The 20,735-nt window shown below is 35.5% G+C and overlaps 1 protein-coding gene across 6 annotated transcripts in view; it reads right to left on the bottom strand.

Moving 5' to 3' along the window:
* Positions 1–20,735, bottom strand: part of ATF7IP2 (activating transcription factor 7 interacting protein 2) — a 68,382-nt gene that overhangs the window by 35,561 nt on the left and 12,086 nt on the right. For all 6 annotated transcript variants that reach the window (XM_040230221.1, XM_040230195.1, XM_040230202.1 and 3 more), the window contains 5 exons: positions 16,105–16,961; positions 15,003–15,127; positions 10,749–10,883; positions 10,097–10,192; positions 7,005–7,162 (listed from right to left, as the gene is read on the bottom strand). In XM_040230221.1, coding sequence (XP_040086155.1) covers positions 7,005–7,162; positions 10,097–10,192; positions 10,749–10,883; positions 15,003–15,127; positions 16,105–16,951 — 1,361 coding nt within the window. In that variant the 5' untranslated portion in view covers positions 16,952–16,961. The remainder of the gene's footprint in view (positions 1–7,004; positions 7,163–10,096; positions 10,193–10,748; positions 10,884–15,002; positions 15,128–16,104; positions 16,962–20,735) is intronic.

Here is a 20,735-nt window from a genome sequence, read left to right as displayed (position 1 = left end):
CCAGGAAGATTCTACATGCTGCAGAACAACTAAACCTGTGTACAACTACTGAGCCTGTGCCGTAGAGCCCGCAAGCCACGACTACCGAGCCTCCATGCTGCAACTACTGGAGTCCGTGGGCCTAGAGCCTTAAGAGAAGCCATCACAATGAGAAGCCAGGGGACCCTAGCAGAGAACAGCTACCACTTGCCACAACTAGAGAAAGCGCGCACAAAGCAATGAAGACTCAGTGCCGCCATAAGTACATAAATAAAAGAAACAAGGCAAACACGATGTGCAGTAAATAGAAAGAGCTCAAAGTGACCCAGATATGAGTAATAAAAAATAAATCAGAAAATAATAGCAATTAAAATGTTCAACATGTGATGACAAGATGAAGAATTTTACCACAGGACTTACTTGAATCTATTAAAAATGGATACAATGGGAAGAGGAGATTGGAAAATTAAACTGAAACTAAGAACTAAATAGGTGAGTACTTAACAGCCACTTCGATACAGTTGAAGAGAGAATAAATAAATCAGAAAATAGTGGAAATAGCACAGAGAACAAAAAAGATGGAGTGTACAGAGGAGAAGAATATAACTGGAATACCAGAAGGGGAGAAGAGACAGGATGGTGCAAAACCAGTATCTAAAAGGAAAATAGCCAAGAATATTTCAAAGATAATGAAAAGACAGGAAGTCACAGATTCAAGAACTTTGAGCTCCAGTCAGGATAAACTATCCCCCCTCCACATGACAGAATATGACTGATGAAAATCAAAGATTAATATATAGACTATCTTGAAAACAGCTACAGAAATACACACACTATCCTCAAAGAAGGAACAATAAGATGGATATCTAACTATTCAATAGCAATTATAAAAGTCTGAAAACAAGGTAATGACATCTTGAAAGTGCTATAAATAACTGCCAACTTATAATTCAATACCAAGTTAAAACATTTAAAGACATATGAAATTTTTTCCAGACAAATACAATGTCCTGGGCAGAATTTTAAAAATAAATATTAAATGGAATTCTTGAGGCAGAAGAAAAAGTATCCTTGATGGAAATACAGGAAGAAATGAAGAGCAACAGAAAGGGTCAATACAGTTCACTCTTGCACAATGAGGGCGCTAGGGGTGCCAGCCCCCCTTGCAGTTCCAATCCAAGTATAAACTTCTGACTCCCCCCAAAACTAGTAATGGGCCTCGTAGATGGCTCAGTTGTAAAGAATCTGCCTGCCAAGCAGGAGACCTGCGTTCGGGCCCCAGGTTGAGAAGATCCCCTGAGGAAGGATATGGCAACCTACTCCAGTATTCTTGCCTGGGAAATTCCATAGACAGAGGAGCTTGGTGGGCTACCATTCATGGTGTTGAAAGACGTGATTTTAGACTTTATGACAAAACATGGACATGACTTTATGACTAAACAACAACAAAAAACAAAAACTAGTAATAGACTACTATTGACCAGAAGCCTTATTGGTAACATAAAAAGTCAGTTAACATATATTTTGTATGTTATATTATATACTGTATTCTTTCAATAAAGCAAGTTATAGAAAATATTAAGAAAATCATAAGGAAAATACAGTTACAGTACTCTTCTGTATTTACTAATACTGTAAATTTTCATAGTCTGTTTACAAGATGAATTGTCTGTCAGTACCTACATCAATATTTGTCCTATAAGATACAAAATACCATAGATAGTATATGTATTATTAACATTAGACATCAAAAATAAACTGAGAAATTCATATTTGCTTACAGGTACAATTTTTACTGAAAAAAATCCATTATATCCATGTATATAAGAACACTGAGCAGTTCAAACCGTTATTGTTCAAGAGTCAATCATATCTGAGGAACTCTAAGTCAACAACCTATCTCTTGAGAAACCTATATGCAGGTCAGGAAGCAACAATTAGAACTGGACATGGAACAACAGACTGGTTCCAAATAGGAAAAGGAGTATATCAAGGCTGTATATTGTCACCCTGCTTATTAAACTTATATGCAGAGTACATCATGAGAAACGCTGGGCTGGAAGAAGCACAAGCTGGAATCAAGATTGCTGGGAGAAATATCAATAACCTCAGATATGCAGATGACACCACCCTTATGGCAGAAAGTGAAGAGGAGAAGTGGACGACAGAGGATGAGATGATTGGACGGCATCACCAACTTGATGGACATGAGTTTGAGCAAGCTCTGGGAGTTGGTGATGGACAGGGAAGTCTGGCACACTGCAGTGCATGGGGTCACAAAGAGTCGGACACGACTAAGACTGAACTGAACTGAAAAGTTAATCATTTCCCCAATGATCAGCCATACAATCTCCAACACAAACCACAAATATATCAATGTAGAGGTTTCCAGGTACTGTTACATAGCTCTATTCCAGCACTTGCCAATATCACATTATCCTAATTATTGCAGTTTCACAATGTTCTGATGTCTGATGACAAACTCCTTTTAGTTTGTTTCTCTGTTTAAAAGGTATCTTGACCTCTTAACCCACTGCATTTATCTTACCATTTTAGAATTAAATCAACTTGTCAAGTTCCATAAAATTGCACACTATGAAACTGATTGAAATTTTACTCTATAAATTAATTTGAATGAAAGTAACAGCAATTTCTAATACTGCATTGTCCAAAGCATAAACATGGTACATTTCTTCAGTGAATTCTTCTTTAATATCTCAAAGTTTTGTAATTTCTTTCACAGTTATTACATGCCTGGTAATTATATTTCTACGTACTTGATATATTTAATACTATTATATTAAAAATTTTTTCATTTCCTAATTTTTTATATCTTGTATGTGTGCTAGTCATTCAGTCACATGTCCAACTCTTTACGACTCCATGGACTGCAGCTTACCAGCCTCCTCTGTCTATGGAATTCTCAAGGCAAGAATACTGGAATGGAAAGCCATTCTTTCTCCAGGGGATCTTCCCAACACAGGGATAGAACCTGGCTCTCCTGCATTGCAGGCAGATTCTTTACTGTCTGAGCCATCAGGAAGCCCATATTTGGTATATAAGAATACAACTGATTTCTTATATACTTGAGTTTAGCAATTGTGCTAAACTCTAATTAATCCTAATAATTTATCTGTTAAGTTCTGTTGGATTTTCTACATATATATAATACCCCAATCATCTCTGCAATAATATGTACTGTTTTTTAAAATCTTTTATATTTTTCTTTTTTTTTGCATTAGCCAAGATAACAGTATAACATTAAAGTGGTAATAGCAGGCACCCTTCTATTTTTATCTCAAAGGCAATATTTCCCATATATCACTATCAGATTAGTTTTAGGGTTTTTTGAACCGTGAACTCCCTGATGTTCAAGGTGGTTTTAGAAAAGGCAGAGGAACCAGAGATCAAATTGCCAACATCCGCTGGATCATGGAAAAAGCAAGAGAGTTCCAGAAAAACATCTATTTCTGCTTTATTGAATATGCCAAAGCCTTTGACTGTATGGATCACAATAAACTGGAAAATTCTGAAAGAGATGGGAATACCAGACCACCTAACCTGCCTCTTGAGAAATCTGTATGCAGGTCAGGAAGCAACAGTTAGAACTGGACATGGAACAACAGACTGGTTCCAAATAGGAAAAGGAGTATGTCAAGGCTGTATATTGTCACCCTGCTTATTTAACTTATATGCAGAGTACATCATGAGAAATGCTGGACTGGAAGAAACACAAGCTGGAATCAAGATTGCCAGGAGAAATATCAATAACCTCAGATATGCAGATGACACCACCCTTATGGCAGAAAGTGAAGGAGCTAAAAAGCCTCTTGATGAAAGTGAAAGAGGAGAGTAAAAAAGTTGGCTTAAAGCTCAACATTCAGAAAACGAAGATCATGGCATCCGGTCCCATCACTTCATGGGAAATAGATGGGGAAACAGTGGAAACAGTGTCAGACTTTATTTTTTTGGGCTCCAAAATCACTAGATGGTGACTGCAGCCATGAAATTAAAAGACGCTCACTCCTTGGAAGAAAGTTATGACCAACCTAGATAGCATATTCAAAAGCAGAGACATTACTTTGCCAACAAAGGTCCATCTAGTCAAGGCTATGGTTTTTCCTGTGGTCATGTATGGATGTGAGAGTTGGATTGTGAAGAAGGCTGAGCGCCGAAGAATTGATGCTTTTGAACTGTGGTGTTGGAGAAGACTCTTGAGAGTCCCCTGGACTGCAAGGAGATCCAACCAGTCCATCCTGAAGGAGATCAACCCTGGGATTTCTTTGGAAGGAATGATGCTGAAGCTGAAACTCCAGTACTTTGGCCACCTCATGCGAAGAGCTGACTCATTGGAAAAGCCTCTGATGCTGGGAGGGATAGGGGGCAGGAGGAGAAAGGGACGACCTAGGATGAGATGGCTGGATGGCATCACGGACTCGATGGACATGAGTCTGAGTGAACTCCAGGAGATGGCGATGAACAGGGAAGCCTGGCGTGCTGCAATTCATGGGGTCGCAAAGAATTGGACACGACTGAGCGACTGAACTGAACTGATAGATACTCTTTCAGAGAAGGCAATGGCAACCCACTCCAGTACTCTTTGCCTGGCAAATCCCATGGACAGAGGAGCCTGGTAGGCTGCAGTCCATGGGGTCACTAAGAGTTGGACACGACTGAGCGACTTCACTTTCACGCGTTGGAGAAGAAAATGGCAACCCACTCCAGTATCCTTGCCTGGAGAATCCCAGGGATGGGGGAGCCTGGTGGGCTGCCGTCTATGGGGTCACACAGAGTCAGACACGACTGAAGCGACTTAGCAGCAGCACAGATACTCTTTATTAGATTAAAGAAGTTATCTGTTATTCCAAGTTTGCTAAGAATTTGTTTTTAATCATAAAACAGCTATTTTATCAAATCCTACATCTATTGTGAGCTGATGATGACTCTCCTAGCACATTACTTAAGTTAACTCATTATTGTTAAACCAACATTGCAGCATTCCTGGAATAAACTGAACTTTTATATACTGTTGAATTTGGTTTACTGGTCTCTTGTTTAGGATTATTTGAATCATTTTTGTTGGTAAAAGTAAACTGTAATTTCCATCTCTGTAAAATTCTACAATTAATTTCATTATCAACATGTCAGAGTTAAATACACTTTAGTATCTAGTCTCATGAAATGAACTGGAGAATAGTCCCTCTTTTTTTTATATTTAGTATGGTTTGTTTAAAACTGGTATTATTTCTTCCTTAAATGTTTTATAAAACTCGCCACTGAACCTCACCTACTTACTTACCAGGGTCAAGTGGCACATTTCTTGTATACACCTATTCTCACGCTCACCTTGGGCTAAGAGTGCTGCCTGAAACAGTTTCATAAATTGTACATTCTGCTTTCATTATAGAGCATGGAAAGGTGGATTGTTCGTATCATAGATATAAGCCATTGATAAACTTTGCATCAGTTCAGTTCAGTCGCTCAGTCGTGTCCGACTCTTTGTGACCCCATGAATCGCAGCATGCCAGGCCTCCCTGTCCATCACCAACTCCCGGAGTTCACTCAGACTCGAGTTCATCGAGTCAGTGATGCCATCCAGCCAGCTCATCCTCTGTCGTCCCCTTCTCCTCCTGCCCCCAATCCCTTCCAGCACCAGAGTCTTTTCCAATGAGTCAACTCTTCGCATGAGGTGGCCAAAGTACTGAAGCTTCCGCTTTAGCATCATTCCTTCCAAAGAAATCCGAGGGCTGATTTCCTTCAGAATGGACTGGTTGGATCTCCTCGCAGTCCAAGGGACTCTCAAGAGTCTTCTCCATCACCACAGTTCAAGAGCATCAATTCTCCGGCACTCAGCCCTCTTCACAATCCAACTCTCACATCCATACATGACCACAGGAAAAACCATAGCCTTATTTTAATGGTGTCTTCACGTTTTCACTTATATCAACAGCATTTTTCTTTTTTGTCACTTTATGAGTTTCAGCACAGGCATCAGTAAGTGGCAGCAATAAAGACTCATTGAAATGTGACTCTTTTCTTTTCCAACTAAGTAAATGCCTTCTTCACAGCAGCTTCCTGACTCAAACTAGAATGCAGACCTCAATATCATGAACATTAGGATTTCTTCTGAAGAGTCAGAACTGCATGTAAATGGCATAGATCTGAAATGCTTCTTTTCAATTTTACAGCATCCTTGAGAACGCACAGTCATTTGGGGAAGAAAAGTGATATTCTCCATTCAATGGCCATTATTTAACTCACTTATTTTTGGTTATATAGTTTCCTCTTTTTAAAAGCTGCAGTATAATTTACCATATAAAAGCAAAATCATAGGATATTTTAAGGAGTGAATGTTAAGTAAATAAATAATATTATAAAGCTCAAAAATTGTTGAGAGACACCAGTGAAAATAATTCATTAAAATGTCCCCACCCTTCTACCCTTGAACATCAATCCAGGCCAAGATCACTAATCAAGCTTCTCTGTTAAACTAAATTACTTCTTCCCTGCCAGTCCCAAATCTTTTATTAGACTAGACTGGAGATCAGGTGTGTTCTCAGCTGCTTTGTGATCAATTAGATGAATAAGTTAGTCTCTAATTTGACATTATTGTGATACTATATACTTCCAACATGCAGGGAACTAATTTTAGTCACTTTTTTCCTTGTATTTTCCTAATCTTACTCTTCTGTGTAATTTTTTAAAAATCACTGTTTCACAGGGCCTTGATTCTTCTATGTGTAGAAGTGGAAACTACTAGAATGATCCAGTTTATCACTCTGGTTGCCATATCAAAGATAGAAAGCATCACAGTGAAAAACCTGATCATCTAACCAATTTAGAGTTTTATTTAGTACAGTTAAAACAACAATTAAACTTCTGGAGAACCAATTTCTTTATAATGGACACAAATAGTTTTCATATAAATAGGAAGCTTTAAGCTATTTTACGTTGAGAAAAAGAGTACATGTGTTTACAAACACATTTAGATAAGCAAGTTCATGCATTTTTATAGATATGCGTACCTTTCAGAAACAGCTTCATTATGTTCCCGTGACCAGTGACTCTTTTCACTTGCTTTTTCTGAACGGTTAGAAGTTGCAGATTTCACAGTTTTCCTTTCTTGTGGACTATTAACTGACTCTGGATTCTTATCGAAATTCATCGTCTCTGAATTTGCAAACTGTTAATTGGGTGAGGAAAAAGCAGTTGAGGGGAGTGTTACCAACTGTGGTCTTCTACTCAAAATTGATAGGTTAAAATTTCACTTGGAAATTGTTCTCAAACTTTCTGCATACATATGGTAAAACAAATTATATGTATATCAATGGCTGATGACCATGATTGCAGTTACTCTGCCAAAATGAATTTTTAAAAAAATACGTCAAAAGAAATAAAAATGATAACATGAAGCAACTTCTTAGCTTTAAAAGAAGGAAAAACAAATACCTAAGTATTCAGACACAGAAGAATGAAGAAGATATTTTATTCCTATTATACTGAATTTTAGGAATTAATAAACATTCAGCTTTAATAAAGAAAATTTTATTTTTTATACTTATAGTAATAAAGTGAAGACCAGAAATGAATCAATTTTCCAACTTGTTCTTCTCTAATTGATGAGTTTTGGATAGTCTAGTAATTTCCCAAATCAAATACTGGTTCCTTTTTGCTAAACAGTTTCTCGTTCAATTTTATCTCCTCTCTCACATTTTACTGTAAGAAGCAAGAAACCAAGCCAAACTTTCAACACTTTGCTCAAAATCTCAACAGCCTAATAAAAATACAAGCTTATCACTTATAAATTCTGCTTTCCATGTTATATCACTGTAGGTCACATTTCAGCTAAGCTTTCTCCCACAGTGTAACAAGAACTCCCTCCTCCCCAATTTCCAATAATGTTCCTTATTTGAGTTCACGGACAGTGCTTTTAAATGTCCATATTTCTACCAACAGTCTGTTTATGGAGATTTAGGTATTTTCTTAAAATATATAAAGTTTCTCTAAGATGTTCCTCATTTCCTTCTGAGCCCTTATTTGCAGACTTTAACACATATATTTCTACTAAGTCTGTTCAATGCAATCTAAGCTTTTGAAAAATCATGTTCCTCAATATTCCTCCAGCCTCTATCATTCCAAATCCACTTCCACATTTTTAGGTATTTGTTACAACAGCATACCATACTTCCTGGTACCACATCCTGTATTAGTTTTTGGAGGCTGTGATAACAAATTACCACAAACTAGGGTTTAAAACAACAGAAATTTATTCTATCACACTTCTGAAGGCCAGAAGTTTGAAACTGGTTTTATTAAGATCAAGCTTTAGCAGGGCTGGATCCCCTTCTGGAGGCTTCAGGAGAGAATCCATTTCCTTTTTTCCAGCTTCTAGGAGCTGCCAGCCTTCCTTAACTTGTAACCCTTGCCTCTATCTTCTGTGCAATCATCCAACCTCTGCTTTCATTGTCCCATCTCTATTTCCTGTCTTTAACCTTCACTCCTTTTTATAAGGACCCCAGTGATCATATTGAGCCCACTAGGATAATCTTCTCATTTATAAGCTTCTTTTAATAACATACAGGTTCTGGGGATTAGGTCAGGACATCTTTTGGGAGCCATGATTCACCACTATGAACCATCTTGATACAATTAGCACAGATGTGAAACTTATAGACTATTACACCCAATATTCTTTTCAAGTGTACACGGAACATTCACCAGGGAAAAGCATACCTTGGGCATAAACTAAGTGTCAATAACTCAAGATTGAAATTTTACACAGTATGTTCTTTGACCAAAACAGATATCAATAAAATTAAGATAGCTAGAAATGTCTGGAAATTAAACACATACTTCTAAATAATCCACAGATCAAAGAACGATACCACAAGAGAAATAAATTATTTTGAACCAATGGAAAACAAAAATACAGTATAATACGGATTATTATTATACTCTCTACACTAAGAATTACATAATATAAGTGCTAAGAGGATGCTTAGAAAAAGCAGTGCTTAGAAGAAAACTTGTATCTTTAAATATTTTCTAGTAGAAAAGAAGGTTAAAAATTAAAGCTCTTTCTCTCTTAAGAAGCTGGAAAAAGAACAAATTTCATCTAAAATAAGATTGATCAAAAAAAAAAAAAGAAAAGAAAACATGGATTATACAAGTAACAGAAATGAAAGAGTATATCACTACAGATTTACAAATATTAAAATGACAAGGGAATTTTATCAATAACTTTGTGCCAACAAAACCAACAACTTAGATAAAATAGACAAATCCCTTGCTAAGATAACTTACAAAACTAATACACAAGATGAAACAAAAACCTTAATTGCTTTATACTATTAAAGAATTATATTTTCAGGAAAAAGTCTTCTTATAAGAAAACTTCTGGCCCACATGGTTTTCAGAGGTGGATTTTATCAAATATTTAAAGAAGTAATAAAAATCTTACACAAACTTTCAGAAAACAGGGAAGAAAACACTTTGCAATTGAGTTACTGAGGCTAGTGCTTATATGAAACTGAAGGGAATAAAGATAGAAGAAAAAAATTCAGTGAATGTATACTTAATATTATTTTAAATTTTATATAAAAACTACAATCAGATCCTAAGCTCTATTTAATGACACTCATGTTAAGATATTTTGAAGTGGACACTGCAAAGTGTATTTTGATACAAAATATATTAGTACTTATGAATGGACCAAATATAAAGATGGCTTGGGGGATGAGTAGAATGACATATATTTAAATATATTAAAAAAAAATAAAGGTAGAAGATAGACAATGACTACACAAGCATTCACTGTAAAATTCTTTTAGCTTTACTGTGTACGTTTGAAATTTTTCATCCTGATAAAATGACAGAGAGGGAGGCAGTCTAGGTGATCACAAATCACCTCTCTACTCATTTTATAAAAGAAATACAAGCAGCATTACTTTTGGCTATCTGAGGGTATCTTCTCCAGAGTCATAGGAATATTCTTAAGTATAAATTTATTATCTTTTAAACCTATGTCTTCATCTAGGAGTATATTCTGTTCTTACAATCCAACTACTTATAATGTGGGTCAAGTAAGTTATTAAAACTCCTATACATTTATACCAACCTTACAAACTGTATTGTTGGATACCACGTTTGGTTCCACAAAATGCCTTTGAGATAACACCGCTTTAACACGTCTGTGAAGTCTTGCTATTTTTGCCTAGAAAAAAACAAAACAAAACCAGAGTACCAAAAAATACATCATATAGAGATGGCGAGAAAACTACTTGCCCATGTAGTTTTGTGAGACTTAGGCATCCACCAAATATATGAGAAATTCTTATGTAAGACAAACATTTAAATCAGGTTTGATGCTAGTATAATATGTCCAAGAATGGAAGATTAAAAAAGAAAATGAAACTTCTAATTAGCTCACCATAAAATTAATGGTGATAGAAATACCAATCCACAAGTAACCCTAGAAGAACAAAACAAACAAACAAAAAAAACCCTAAAGAAAACCTGAAACAGGTTATACACTCTAGTACAAAATGTATTTCTGAACTGACACCAAATGGCTGATGGCTCTACAAGTATTTCTCAAGGACCAAAACAGCTGAGGTATAATAAATTCTATGTATAATATTAATATATCAGGTTGTGGCCAGGGATCACATTTCAGTCTACTTTTATTTTCCTTTCCTAACATGTATACCATCATTAAATTCTACTTTTTAAAAAGACTCGAATGAAACCAAATGAAATTAAAAACTTACAAAGAGTTCATCTGCTATTGCTTCATGTTTGTTCTTGCACTGTGTCTTCCCAATGCGTTCAGTCAATTCTCTCAGTTTGTTATCAAATCGTTTGTAATTTATACTATAGATCTCCTGTCGAACCAAATGTCTGACCTAGAATTTAAAAATACAAAACACTACATGTTTCAAATTTAAAAGCAATGTATTTTCTACTTCTTGAAAACAGCTTTGCTTTTTTCTAGGTTTATTGTAACTAGTAAAATGTACTGTATTTATATATTTGTATTACTATATCAGTAAGTTTTATAAAAGTTAAAAATCAAATTCAGCAGAATACATCTAACATTTAAACAAATGGATGTTAGAAATTAAGTTTATTCTCCCAATACTAATTTTAGTTTCCTACAGTTTCAGTTGAATTCCTAAATTAAAGCCTATTTAGTCCCATTTATATATATTTTTAATGACCATAACTGAAACCTAGTACTCTATGAAAAGAGACTGTACTTATCTCAAATGGCTGGTTGATCTGTAGTAGGTATAAAGCAAATTATGAAAATTTGAGCCTTGACTCTGTCATTAACAAGCTATATGACCTTTGGGAAGTCACAACACCTCTGAGCTTCATTTGCCCTGTCCACAAATGGACAGATGTCATACAGTGTTGAAAAAGGGATGCTCGTAGGATTTTCGTAAGAACATAAAAAGATAATATGCATAAGAGCTCTATAAAATGGAAAACACTGAATTTAAAGAAAGGACATAAACATGCAAAATAATCTCGATACATAGTTTTATGTTGGGGGTGGGGATGGGGAGTAGGGAGGACTTCTTATTGTTAAAATTGTAAGATACTAGTGACAATTACGTGACTAATGCTATCTGGCATAATGCATGCTATTCTATCAGATTATAGTAGTTAGCACATGAAACACTAATGAATTTCATTATCTGGCTGGTTTTCAGAAAACAGATTGGCCTGTTTTCAGGGAACATAATTAATCTCAATGCCCAAGGAAATGAACAGCTCTGCTGAGCCATACGTTCAGAAATATTCACTACAGGTGTTTGTTCAATGTATATGCTCCTTTAGGCAACTCTCACAACAGAGTAGTCTCTTTTAGTACAAAACCTGTCATGATGTAATTAAGGTATTTATTAGTAATATTTATATCTTCCCCTAATATCTTGTAACTTGGAGTTCAAAATTATAAGAGTTTATATGTTAAACTCATTTATACTTATGTCACTTGGATGACTAGTCACAATCAGTACTTTTGATTATTCCCAAGGTTTTACCTTCTCATTCCCAATTGTTCTTGCTCCTCAAAATTTCTGCGTACTCTATTTCTTCTGTAGTGCTTCGTTAACATTTCTTCAGTGGTTTTTCAACATTATCAGACATGATTATCACTTGTACTCTTGCAATTTTTGAATATCTGATTAAACTAACTGCTTAAAATAAACGTATTATGTAAGTAAATGCTCAGAAACTCATACTATTTTTACTGGCAGCTGTTACCTATCAACCCATGTAAGGTTTTCATGCATTACTGCATGCTTGCCAATTTACTGACTAAGGTCAATATGTGAAGCTCATACCCCAGTGAAATTTTGGAAAAACATGTCTGTTCTGTTTAGGGAAATACTATCTTGCTAAGAAGCCAAAGGAACACAGTGTTCATCAAACTTCCCTGGTAAGGAAGAATCACATGGAATACTTGTTAAAAATCACAAATTCTTAGGCCCTAACCAGGATTCATCAAACAATTTCCTGGAAAGGCACCACTAATGGTTCTCATCAGGTAAGTTTGAGAAAAAAGAAGCTTAAAACAATTATTAGTATAAAACAATTAGCTCAGTGTAAAATAAACACAATTTAAATAAGTACTCTTGATGATTCAGATGAAGGCAGACTCTTAAAACTTCATTACTTTGGACTAACTGCTCATTAAGGCATGATTCCTATGGTGTAGCAGAGAGATTCGTTCTCACTTAGTGGTGACATTCTTCATACAGAAGGAAGGCACAATAACCTCCACCAAATACCTCATAAATGTCTTCTACCGATGGTAATGTGACTAAAATTATGGAATCCAGATGAAGTTCTAGCTACAATTTGCACATGGCAGGCAAAGTGGCCTAAATATTAGAGAAAGACTGGCAATTATGTATCTGACTCAACCTTCTACAATGGCGCATAGGGTGAATAACAGACTTCAGAAGAAAACCCTGTTCTACTTCAGTAATTTAATTGGAATACACCAGGACAAGATCTTTTTGAAACCTCAAAAGATGAGTCAACAGCTTTCGGACTCTCTCAGTAGGAAAGAACAATGTCAGAATGGGAAGCCCTATTCCACTGGGATTCAAACAAGGAAAACAGATGTGGTTTAGAGAGTCAACTGTTTAGACAGGAATTAAAATATCAAGTGAGTGAGAGTTAGTTACCGGAGACAGATAAAAGGAATTAGCTAAAAACCTTTGTGTCTGGACAATGCAAGAAACTTCTGGTGGTAGTGGCTCAGGAGGATAACAAATAAACTGCATTCTCTAAACCTCAATGGGAAAGGACCATATTCTGCGTCAATGTGGACCAACTATTTTGTGAGGCAGATAATAATAGTGAATGAAACTGATTTTTCTATGCCAGAAGAATTAAAATGTTCAAAGAATAAATTTTGTCTTTGTATGTCCACATCAGAACTTATTACTGAATTCAGCTACTAACTCACTGGGAATAACACATCTGCAATCCCCAACCTCTTAAGCTATATCCATGCAAAAGACGTGGGTTGGATCCCTGGGTCAGGAAGATCCCCAGAATAGGAAATGGTAACTCATTTCAGTATTCTTGCCTGGGAAATCCCAAGGACAGAGGAGCCTGGTGGGCTACAACCCATGGAGCTACGAACAGTTGGGTACGATCGAGACTGAGCATGCATGCACATATGCACGTACACACACACACGCATGCTTAACAGAATTCTGCTACCTCATTCTTGCAAACAGCAGAATATTTACGTTTTTTTTTTTAAATGTCTCCTTTGCCTTGCAGAAGTAAGAGGTAGAAAGGGTGAAAGTGTTGCCTCACCTTTTAAGGTGATTCTGTTTTGAGTCTTTCAAAAGGTTTCCATTTATTATGCAAATATATATTCATATAATATGTAACTATGTAATTGTAATGGCCTGTGTTAGAAACAGTAGTATTTTTGTTTCTGAGACAGTAGGATAGTTTGGATTGAGACATTTTGATCCATTATAGCTAATGACAGACATTAATCACATAATGACTTTTAGTTGTAGCATTTCAGTGGTAATAAAATAGCAAAATATGACCATCAAAACAAGTCCTGATACAGGACCTACTAAATTTGAAGCTCATTATACTCAAACTCAGAGTAAATCAGACATGTATAGAAACTGTAATACAATGAGATGAAATAGGCCAAAAAGAAAAGAAAAAGTACATTTAATGATGCCAGAAAAGCAAAATGTCAGATAATGCAACATTATCTGTACAAACTTGGAAATGACAGCAAGTAAACCCAAATGTAGCAGGACTTTACAATGAATGTCTGAGCTGCCTGACTCTATGAAGTATCAACTGTGATAACAAACAGCTATAGCTGGAGATCAAAGAATCCTATGACCAGTACAAAAGAGACAGAATGAAACTCAAGGTCTTGTAGTAACTGACTTGAAAGATTTGAGCAAAATACTAACTGAAAAGCCTATTCTCTATTAATACCACAGCTCTCTCCCTTCACATGATTCTGCAGGCTTCTCTGTAAAGGACCATTTTCAAGGATCTAGAGATGTGATGTGGAGGAGGCCATGGCACCCCACTCCAGTACTCTTGCCTGGAAAATCCCATGGGCGGAGGAGCCTGGTAGGCTACAGTCCATGAGGTAGCTGAGGGTCAGACACGACTGAGCAACTTCACTTTCACTTTTCACTTTCATGCATTGGAGAAGGAAATGGCAACCCACTCCACTGTTCTTGCCTGGAGAATCCCAGGGATAGGGGAGCCTGGTAGGCTGCCATCTATGGGGTCGCACAGAGTCAGACACGACTGAAGTGACTTAGCAGCAGCAGCAGAGATGTGATGCAAACAATTATTTTTTCCTAATACCTCCACCTGCTAATTCAGTCTTCATGTACCAGTCCTTCATCATGAAAGTTATCTGTACTCACTGTGTAGATCAATTAACTTTGACTATCTTTTAAAAAGTAAGCTTCTGAAGCAAATATTTAAGCCCAATATTTTACCTGTTCCAGCAAAGCTGTTTGCTTTTCCAGAGCTACAGAAATATTTTCATTAATTTGTTCTGAAGTTTTCACACGCTTAACATTTTCTTTGTTTTCTGAAAACATCCTCTTCTTTTGATTATGGCCTTGGGAAGATGAAAAGATCAGAGATAAAAATTTTCCTTCTAATGAAAGAAACAGGCGGATTTTCTAATTTAGGGACCCCTAAGCAAATTTAAAAACTAAAATGTGACCATGGAGCATTTTTTAAAAAATGTAATTGTATAAAAAATTCCAACAAATTAAAAAAAAAATCTTAGTACTCGTCTGGGATATACTTTCCTCCCATCTTACTTAATACACATTTAATGTTTATTTAATAATAATAACTGAATAAATTATAGCATTAGATATTCTATTTATAGTTGAGTGGTCTTACATTATTTTTAGGTGACCCTACTATTACTTCTAAGCAATTTAAAATTCACCTTGTTAAATGATTATTCTGTAGCCTAGACAAGAAAACAAATATATTTTTCCTATGAAATCATTTTTTTCTTATATTTCATCAAGCTATAAAACACCCTACTTTTAAACTTCTGCTATTTTAATGATTTTATAATCCTAAATCTTCATTGGTTAATTATTTGATGTATTTCTTACACTACATATACACAAACCTGTATGCATATGTCTGCTTATTATCTATCAGCTTATACTTGACATGTAATATATAGGTCAATTCTACGGAAAAAAATGGGTTCATCAACTATTTTAAAAACCCACTCTCTCAACTGGCCTTATTAATAAAACTCCAAAAACAGAAAAGGTGTCAATGAAGCAAACAATCTCTATAAACCACCTTTTAATCCTGTTGTACTTTCAAAGGAAAGTGATTGATTCCTTCTTTGCCAGAACTTACTTCCCGTTGGAGACAGAGGATACCATTCCCCATCACTGCCAAGAATGGTTCAGAAACAAGATACTCTGAAATAATTATTGTTATCATTTACTGTTTTCCTGTCTGTAAGGATTCTACTGTATCTATATCTGAGATGATGAAATTCCCCCAAGCAAAGTAACTATTTTAATTTCTCCAAGAGATACATAAGTATTCACTTACTGTTATTACTATCAGTGTCAAGTGAGGACAGCCACTTTGCGTCTATATTTTCACAACTTAAAATGCTGGAAAGACAGGTTCTATAGGATTCTTCACTTTTCAAAATGTCATCAGCACAGTTACTTGAAATGACTGAATTCACCAATTTAGGTATTTTATCAGCAGGCACAAAAGGGTCATCTGAACTGAAAATTAAAATGTCACTTTGCTTTTTATCATATAATTCAGCACTGGAATTTGCTTCTAAATAGGAAACTATCTTGTCAATTCTCTTATCTTCCAAGGTATTTGTTTTTGTAGAGTTTGGAATTTGAACTATACTACTCAATACACTGGATAAATGGCAAATGGATTTCAGATTACAATCTTCTTTATGTTCAAAAAAGGATCTTGTTACACTTGCCTGACATTCAAAATGATTTTCAGAAGTATTTTGTGAATCTTTTGCCTTGTGTATAAAGAGTTTCCTGGGAAATTCTACTGTTTTACTTGGCTTTTCATAAGGGTACACAACTTGTTCTTCTGTGTATTCCAATCTTGCTTCTGAATCAATAATTTCTAGTGGTTTTATTAAATTCCGAGAAAATTCTTTAATTTTTGGTTCACATACTGAATTTTTGATGGAGTTCAATGAGGAAGCATCATTTTCAGAATGTCTACATTTGCTACTTATGACATCAGTACTTGAATTCTGATTACCACTTGATATATTATTCTCAATTGCCGCTGTTTTTAGTGCTTCAACATTCCTTGACTTGTTCAGGATCTCTACTTGCTTCCGGCAACTTACAGGCATTGTTTTCTTGGCTTTTAAAATCTTCCGTTTACTTCTATCTGGACTTGCCATCTTTCATATCCTGGAATGTAAAATACCATATTTGAATGCATTTCTCTAACAGACAAAAGCTAACACTTATTTACAATATTAAAATAATGTTGAGACTATGTGCCAGATTTAGATAATTATTTTTATTGAAAATTATATCCATTTTCATCTGTGTCACTGATAATTAAATGTTGTTCTATAACTAACTATATAAAGTCAAAATTTATACTGCCAGTAAACCTTTATTTGATACTAAGTCTGATCATTTATCAGGCCACTTTTTGTTATGACACCTCACTACTACAACCATTGAGTTCTAATTTAAATAATCCAAGCAGACCATACTTAAAACATTTTTTCATAAAAATAGATAAACAATGTTTTGTATGGAATATTCTGTTTTCTGTATCACGTGGCACCTTTATTAAAGCTTTCCTAATATTCCAATTTCCAAATTAATGGTATTGCAAGAACTGATTCCCAATAGTTATCAGTATGAAATGAACACTAAGATACACAACATGATCCTAGTTCAAATAAGAAAACCAAGTTAGGTTTCAATACATTCTTAATCCTGAATTATTTCTGTTAAGTAAAAATCTACTACATAACAGAAAAAACAGTATTTATCTGTATTTCTCGTTATTCACATTAAGTCCAATCTAAACCATAGATAGGTAAATGTTTTAGAAGAAAACTGCCAAATTACAAGGTAAATATAAACAAAACAAACTATATTTACCTAACAAACTACAGAGCACATTTAGTAAACTGAAAGACAGAGTCTATGACCTTTCAAGGTACAAATAACCCAGTGAGGTGGGGTAAGGTCCACGGGATGGCAGAGACTTGGACACAACTTAGCAACCCAGTCAAAGCTACCTGAATAATTTTTTGATTTATCCTTATCTATTTTCTTACTTGAAGCTTTCATTGACTATATATATTCTTTTCATTCAGTATATCATTTGATCAGGAACAATTCCAGGATTTTTAAGACCTGAAGGCTGAGTGAATCTTACTTAAAAGAAAGGAAAAAAAAAAAGCAAGCATAAATTCAAATTTCAAAAACCTGTCATGCATACTTAAAAATCAGAAAATCCAGAAAAATAGCACAGTTTCATTAATTAAGGGCCTGATACAAGATAGAATTCTACTTTCCCTATTTGACTATATATTTGACTGCCTCTTTACAGTTTTTGTAATATTTTGTAATATTCACCATAGAAAAAATGGAGAAACCAAGTCTTTTTCTAGAGCAAGGTTGATTAATTTTTAATTCTTTTTTGGGGGGGTTTTTGTTGTCATTTTTTTCTTTTTCAAACTTTTTTACTGAGTATAGTACCACAGAAAAGTGCACATAACATGTGCACACAGTTAAAAGAATTTTCACAAACTGAATACACTTCTTTAGAATCTAAATCAAAAAGAGAATGTGCCATTGGTTCATCAATTACAACAAATACACCACACTCTGGTAGGGGATGTTCATAATGGTGGAGGTTATACACGTATGGGGCAAGGGATCTAGGAGAAATCTGTTATTTCCTCTTAATTGTGCTGTGAGTCTAAAACTACTCTTTAAAAAGGTTATAAAAATAAAAGAATAAAAAAAGTAATAATTCCAGTCCCCCAGAAGTCCCCTCATACTTCTCCTTCTAGTCACTGGCTCCCCGTCTCCCAGGGGTGATCAGTAGCCTGCAATCTAACAGCATAGATGAATTTAAGCCACTTTTTATATTTTATATAAATGAAATTACATAATAAGCACTTTTTAGTGTCTGGCTTCGGAGAAGGCAATGGCACCCCACTCCAGTACTCTTGCCTGGAAAATCCCATGGGCGGAGGAGTCTGGTGGGCTGCAGTCCATGGGGTCACAAAGAGTCGGACACAACTGAGCAACTTCACTTTCACTTTTCACTTTCATGCATTGGAGAAGGAAATGGCAACCCACTCCTGTGTTCTTGCCTGGAGAATCCCAGGGACGGGGGAGCCTAGTGGGCTGCGGTCTATGGGGTTGCATAGTTGGACACGACTGAAGTGATTTAGTAGCAGCAGCAGCAGCAGCAGCAGTCTGGCTTCTTTCACTTTTCCTTATGTTTGTGAAATTCATGCATGCTCTGTTTAATTGTAGATCATTCTTTCTCATTGCTGTACAGTAGTCTATCATTTGAATATGCCACAGTTTGTCCATCTGTTCTGGGCTGATTAATTTTAAACCAAAAATCAGGATGTATACAACAATCAACTTCATCTAAAAATATAAATTCTTATTGATAATGCTACAGCTTTGTGTCATTTAAAAACAAACAAAAAAAATCTTTTATTTGAAAGGTAGAGTTCTATCAAAAGGAAATATATGATAGTGAATTTCTCTACTCAAATGTGTTACTGAATATATTTCTAATAAAAGTTATCTTTTGAGGGGATATCTATGAGAATTAAATTCCCTAGTTAAAATTTTAAACATCAAATAATTGGAAAAAATTTTCCCTATCTTCTGGCTTCATAAATTACAATCTTTAGCTTCTTCACTACTCAGATACTCCAGGTACCAGGCACCACAGAACACATTCCCACCACAATAAAGCTGATAGCAGTAACTGAATACACTCAAAAGTGACTGTGAGCCACAAATGTATCCTATTAAAGCCACACTAAGTATATCCCCAATCACAAAATGCCTGAAGCAATTCTTTTGCTAGGTGAAGCAAGGGTAAGATGAAATTAAAATGAGAGACAACAGTCTTATATGATTATAGTTAAACTTACTTTTGTAAACCTTGCAAACACCAACTAAGAGAACACATGGCTGTGGTCCTTTTCAGGGCCTTTGGAAAAGTCCCAAACTAGCAAAAAGCTGTGAAAAACTTTGAGATAGAAATGCTTCTACATTTGATGCATAAAGACATGTATGGTTTCCCTGGTGGTCTAGTGGTAAAGAATCCACCTGACAATGCAGGAGACACAGGTTCAATCTCTGGATTGGGAAGTTACCCTGGAGAAGGGAATGGCAACCTCCCCTAGTATTCTTGCCTGGAAAATCCCATGGACATAGTAACCTGGTAGGTTAGAGTCCATAACGTCCCAAAGAGTCTGACATAATTAAGCATGCACACCAGGAAGATCCCACATGCTGTGAAGCAAATAAGCCTCTGTGCCACAACTACTAAGCCAGTGCTCTAGAGCCAGTGAGCCATAACTGTTGAGCCTGCACCACAGCTACTGAAGCCTCACATACCTAGAGCCCATGTTCCACAAGAGAAGTCACCACAATGAAAAGCCAATGTTTGCTGCAACTAGAGAAAGACTACACACGGCAGTGAAGACCCAGTGTGGTAAAAAAGAAACAAATTTTTAAAAAAATACATGTAATATATATTATAATGTATAACAATATTCTGAAGATACTGAGTACCTCTGATCCATCCACCATTTAACCAAACACAACTAGCAACTTGCATTTACCTATGTTTTCCATACCGTGCCCCTTCCCTCTTCTCCATCCTGAGGTAATCTGTAACCAGATTGTTGAGTTTATGTATCTATTGTCTTTTACGAATTATAGTTTCACTACAAATGTCAGGCAAAAACAATGAAGTTTGACTATACTTGTTTTTGAGCAAACTATAGTTTTCTAATACTTGTTTTTCACTCATATTCCCCTAATTTATACATGTAATTATATACAGCAATACTTCATACATTTTCATGACATTGTAATAAAGCACTAGGTCAGTAAAACAAAATTTGTTTATTCAGTTACCTTTGAAGGATATTTGAGTCATTTCCATCTTTTTTGTTT

This window comes from Oryx dammah, unplaced genomic scaffold (genome assembly GCF_014754425.2).
Source record: "Oryx dammah isolate SB20612 unplaced genomic scaffold, SCBI_Odam_1.1 HiC_scaffold_2, whole genome shotgun sequence".
Classification (NCBI taxonomy): Eukaryota; Metazoa; Chordata; class Mammalia; order Artiodactyla; family Bovidae; genus Oryx; species Oryx dammah.
The sequence above is the reverse complement of the archived record's forward strand: the minus strand, read 5'-3'. Positions and strand labels throughout refer to the sequence as shown.